This window comes from Lipotes vexillifer, unplaced genomic scaffold (genome assembly GCF_000442215.2).
Source record: "Lipotes vexillifer unplaced genomic scaffold, Lipotes_vexillifer_v1.1 scaffold39, whole genome shotgun sequence".
NCBI lineage: Eukaryota > Metazoa > Chordata > Mammalia > Artiodactyla > Lipotidae > Lipotes > Lipotes vexillifer.
In genome coordinates, this window is record NW_006787038.1 from 1,514,643 (window position 1) to 1,519,600 (window position 4,958).

The 4,958-nt window shown below is 56.1% G+C and overlaps 1 protein-coding gene across 1 annotated transcript in view; it reads right to left on the reverse strand.

Moving 5' to 3' along the window:
• The window catches only part of LTBP2 (latent transforming growth factor beta binding protein 2), a 99,941-nt gene that overhangs the window by 76,376 nt on the left and 18,607 nt on the right, over positions 1-4,958 (reverse strand). The window contains exon 3 of the mRNA XM_007459734.1: positions 2,651-2,897. Within this exon, the coding sequence (XP_007459796.1) occupies positions 2,651-2,897 (247 nt within the window). The remainder of the gene's footprint in view (positions 1-2,650; positions 2,898-4,958) is intronic.

Here is a 4,958-nt window from a genome sequence, read left to right on the forward strand (position 1 = left end):
CCCCCCGCCCCCCCCCCCCACAACCAAGAATGCCCTCTGCATTTATGTCACTCCCTTATCTGGACACCAAGGGCTTGTCCAAGTTGCCATCAGGAGAGAGTCCAGCGGCTGTTTGGGAAAGCTGGCCAAGTTCACAGGAAATGTCTGACACCACCAGGCAAGTGGGATTTGGCCTCCCAAAGCAAAACACAGCTGGGCCAACAGTGGGCCGCTCGGACTTTCCCAGATTTCATGGCATTGACACGCCAAGGCAGAGAGAGAGAGAGAGAGAGAGACATGGAGAGAGAGAGAGAGACTGGGCTGGCCTGGAGGCTGCAACTCATTAAAAACATCACAGTAGCCCCTGGCCAGGGAACCTGTGAAGCTCAAAAAGGACAGACCTGCTGTGAGCCGGAGACCTCAGCCCAGGCCTTCACCCTCCCCTGCCTCTCGCACACCTTCGCGGGGGGACCGAAGCCTCACAGAGCTGGTCCTCCTTCCCTCCCAGCCTCCTCCCCGCCCAGCATCGCACCTCGTCCATTTCTTCATTCAACTTGTGTTGACTGAGCACCTACAGGGTACCAGGTGTGGTATTAGGTGCCAGGGACATGTTCATGAAAGAGGAGGACACAGTAGTCCCTGCTCTCACGGAGCTCCTGGTCCAGTGAGCAAATGCACAGACGGTCCCGAGGCAGAGTGAAAAGCGTGATACTGGGGAAGCACGGAGCCTCCCGTCCTCCCGCACTCTGAGCACCACTGCGGGTGGTGCCCTTGGTTCCAGGGCAGGGTGAGGGTTCAGGGCCAAATGGGCCCTTGGTTAGGTAAGTCTTCTGTTGGGAGCGAGCGACAGAAAGCAATGCAGATTGAGCACTTCCTGCAAGCTGGAACTGCAGGAGTCACTGTGGGGAAATCCAGTGTGAGACGGAGGCGCTGCCTTCCAGGGCGCAGGCCACACCATCTGATTGCAGACTCAGGGCGCAGACTCACAGCGATGTGTGTGCCACGTGTGCACTGCAGGGGGTCAGAGCCTGGCGGATATGAGGGAGTAGGTGCTTTTTGGAGGAAGCGGGACTGGGCCTTGAAAAATAGAAGTGGGATAGGCTGGGAAGATGGGGCAGGGGATGTCAGAAGAGTTCTGACTCAGGGGTACAAGGAACAGAATGACCTGCCAAGCAACCACCCCCAACACTCACTTGTGCACGCACACAGGGGATAAACGCATTATAAAACGAATGGGTCCCACAAGCCAAAAAAGAGCTTGCAGGGAGAAACCCAGGCTGGAAGGACTCTGCTCCCACCCTGCCCCGGGGCTGGCCCTGGAGCTGCCACCTCTGGGGCTCCTCCAAGTGCCTTCACACCAGGCCCACTCACCTTGGACCCAGAGCCGGGACCAATTAGAACAAGGCTCAGGCCCTGTCCAACTGGACACAGCCAATCCCAGGCAGTTCACCCTGCCCCCTGCATTGTCCACCTGACCCTTAGCTCTGCCCCCCATCTCTGCCCCAGCATCCTAAGGCCTTGGCAAAAGAGTTTGGCTCTTCTGGTTTTAACTTTGGGGCTCCCTAGGCCTTGACCCAAGTTCATCCTTGTGTTCCTTCTGCTCCTGGCTGCTCTCGGAAACCACCTGCTTGTTTGGGTGGCCAGGGCCCTGGAAACTCCCTTACCAAGACCCTGGTCTGCCCCGGCCCCCATTGCCCCTCCTGCTTCAGAGTTGCTGGACAACCTTGAGCTCCTTTCCTTTCTCTCCTGAGCTTCCCCCTCTGGGGACCTGGCCTCGAGGTCAGCCTCTTCTCCCTGATTCTCCCAGCTTCCTCTGGGAGGGCAAATCCTTTTTTCGCTGAGTTCAGCAAGACAAGGTTCAAACATTTCAGAAAGAACTTCCTAAGTAGGAAGCGAATGGAAAAAGTAACCTGAAAAACCACAAGGAAAACACAGCCCCCAGAAATGGACCAGTTTACAAAGTTCAGATTTCCTGTCCTGAGCTAGGAAATGTCTAGCCAGTTTGGCTGGCAAGCAGGCCAGGGAATCCTGCCCATGAATACACCCCTTCCCACTTTTTAATCTTCTCGCTTCCCCTACGTGCTCCAGCTGCCCCTCTGAGGAGACGGGTTAGCACTGGTGGTGACTGAACTGAAGGGGCTTTTTCTGGCAGAGGAGTCCTTCCTGCATCACAGGGACCACAGGCAGAGAAGGGGGAGGCGGAGGACAAACATTTATAGAGTTTACTGTGTGCCAGGCTCTATTCTAAGCATTTTCTTCATATTCACTAATTTAACCCTTACAATACCATGACTATGATTATCATCATTTTCCCCAACTTACTGATGAGGAATCAGAGAGATAAGTAACTTGCCCAAGGTCACCCACCTAGGAAGTGGCAACACCAGGATTCGGAACAAGAGAGCCTGGTCCCAGGGATGTGCCCTCCTCAGCTCTCTCCCTGGGGCCTGGAGAGTAAAGATTTCCCCTCCCACCTCCCCGGTGCACCCTGCCAGAGCCTGTGTCACCCCCGTACCTGCTGCCCTGCTCGCCGCCCCTCTGGTGGAGCAGAAGGGAAAGGAGGACTCTCCAGCCTTCTCCACCAGGGTCCTCACCAAACGGGCCGAAGGAAGAAGCCCCTCCAGAGAGGCTGCGCCCCCAGACCAGAGGCCCCGCTGAGGAGGGGACTCACCTGGCCAGTGGCGGCTGTGGTGCTGGAGGCCGCGCTCTGGCTGTGGTGATTTCTCCGGCCGCACTGCTCCTGCGCAGGTTGGGAGACCCCTGGGCTGAGCGTCGGGGTGCCGGCCTGGAGTTCTGGGGGTCGAATTCCTCCTCAGGAATGATCTCTTCGCAGCGGGCTCCGCGGAAGCCGGAGCGGCACACGCAGAGCTGGGGCCTGCTGCAGGAGCCCCTGTTCTGGCAGGGCGGCTGGCACACGGCTGGAGAGACAGGGAGAGGGTGAGGGTCGCCTGTCAGCGTCGGACAACCCGTCAAAGACTGGGTGGCCCGCCACACCAGCACCCCCGGCAGAACACCCAACATTGGGTTTTACATATACTTAAGTGCTCCCTTTTTGTTGTCTGTCCATCTGGGGACCTGGCCTGCTGGTGTGGCTTCCTCTTCTCTCTGCCTTTGTGTCTGCTGCTTCCCCTCCCTGGAGCTGTTTCCCTTTTCTCTCCACTTACCTAAGTGCTACTGTTCCCTCCAGGCCCCCTCCCCATCCCTGATGACCTGCCTCCGGCAACTGCTCCCTCCTCTGAACAGCTAGGACGAGTGCTCACCTTGCACAGCACTCAGGCCCTATAGGCCACCGTCAGTGTGATGGGTTTGTTATGTATGTGTCTCAACTCCCTAACTAATATGGTCCGCACCCTCGAGGGCAGCGACTGTTCCTTACACCTCTTTGCCTCCTTAACTCCTAGCTTATGCCTAACAATGACACAATCAATATTATTTTCATTATGGCAGCTACTATCTGTTCAGTGCTACAACATGCGAGGAACTGTGCTCTGCACACACTGTCTCATTTAAGCTTAAAACAATCCTATACAGCAAGTGTGATTATGATTCTCATTTTACAAATAATGACTCTGAAGCTCGGAGAGGTTAAAAGATGTGCCTGAGGTCACCCAGCTAGGCAATGGTGGATCGAGGATCCAGTCCAGGTCTGTTTGATGGAAAAGCCCAAGCTCTTTCCACCCCACCGCCTCCCAGCAGGGCTGAACCATCTCTAAACCTTGGCCTGGAGGTGATGATGAAACAAAAGGGATCTGTTGGCTTCAAGTCAGCCACCGAATGCACCCTTGGCCTGGGAAGCTGCACGTCCCAGGTTGGCTCTGGTGGTGGAGACCACAGACCCTCAAATCCACCTCTCTCCAAAGCCCATACAGTCAATCTTAGATTGAGGGAGGATGTTTACCAGCTCCTGCATTCATTCAGTGAACATTAACCGAGCACTCACTAGGTGTGAGGCTTGTGGTAAAGAGGATCCCTCTCTCAAGGAGTGTCCTGTTTCACATGGAAGCCAGGACATAGGTCATGTGATGTGTCGGCCAGAGCCTCTAACCCAGGCTGAGGCAAGAAAGGGAATGTCAGGGAAGGCTTCCTGGAGGTGGTGATGCTGACCAGAGACAGCAAGGATGAGTAGATTGGGCATCGTGTCAAACAAGGGCAGCCTGTCTACTCAGGGGAGAGTGGGGAAATCATAGGTCTCACTGCAGGATTCCAACCATGAGCTAGATCCTGAGGCTAGAGCATTTTCCTCAGTGCTTGGGCATCCCTCCCTGATAGCCCCAGGCCTCCAGGTAAGCAGACTGTGTGAGAGAATTGTAAACCTGAGCACTTCCCCAAACACAAACTGCCACCTTGGCAGGATTTTGGCCTATCACCTGGCTGCCACTCCACCTGTCCAAGCAGAGTCAGCCCCCACCTGACCACACGCCAGGCCACTGTCACCACCACCACCAGAGACAAGGTCTGCTGGGGCCAGCCCTGTAGCCAAACCAGGGCCAGCGAACACTGGGGAAGCAGGTTTGCCCAGGACAGGTGTCAGCCCTGGTTTATTTTAGGGAGGGAGTAGAAAGGGAGGGCCTGAGTGGTTTCCCATGTGGACCACAGATGCTACATCACTCCTAGCCCCTCAGATCCACACGTCTCTGCCAGCAAAGCCTGGCATGGGTGAGGGGAAGGTCACACAGCCCCTCCCAGTCTCCGTGTCTCTTCTACCTCTGCGTGGGTGGTCCCTGCCCTTAAGACAGCCTTCAGAACTAATTTAGCTTCTGTCCTTCCCCTCCTGGGCCCCAAGGATGGCCCATCCTTGACTTCAACAGTAAGATCTTTCTCTGTCTAGAAACCCAAGGCCCCAAATCTTGCAAGCCGAGCCCATGTCTTCCTGAGACTCGCTTACTTCTGGTTCTGCCTTATTCGCCAATACATCCGCAAACATTTAGTGAGCATCCTCTCGCGGTCAGACTGGGTGCCGGGGGGGGGGGGGGGGGGGG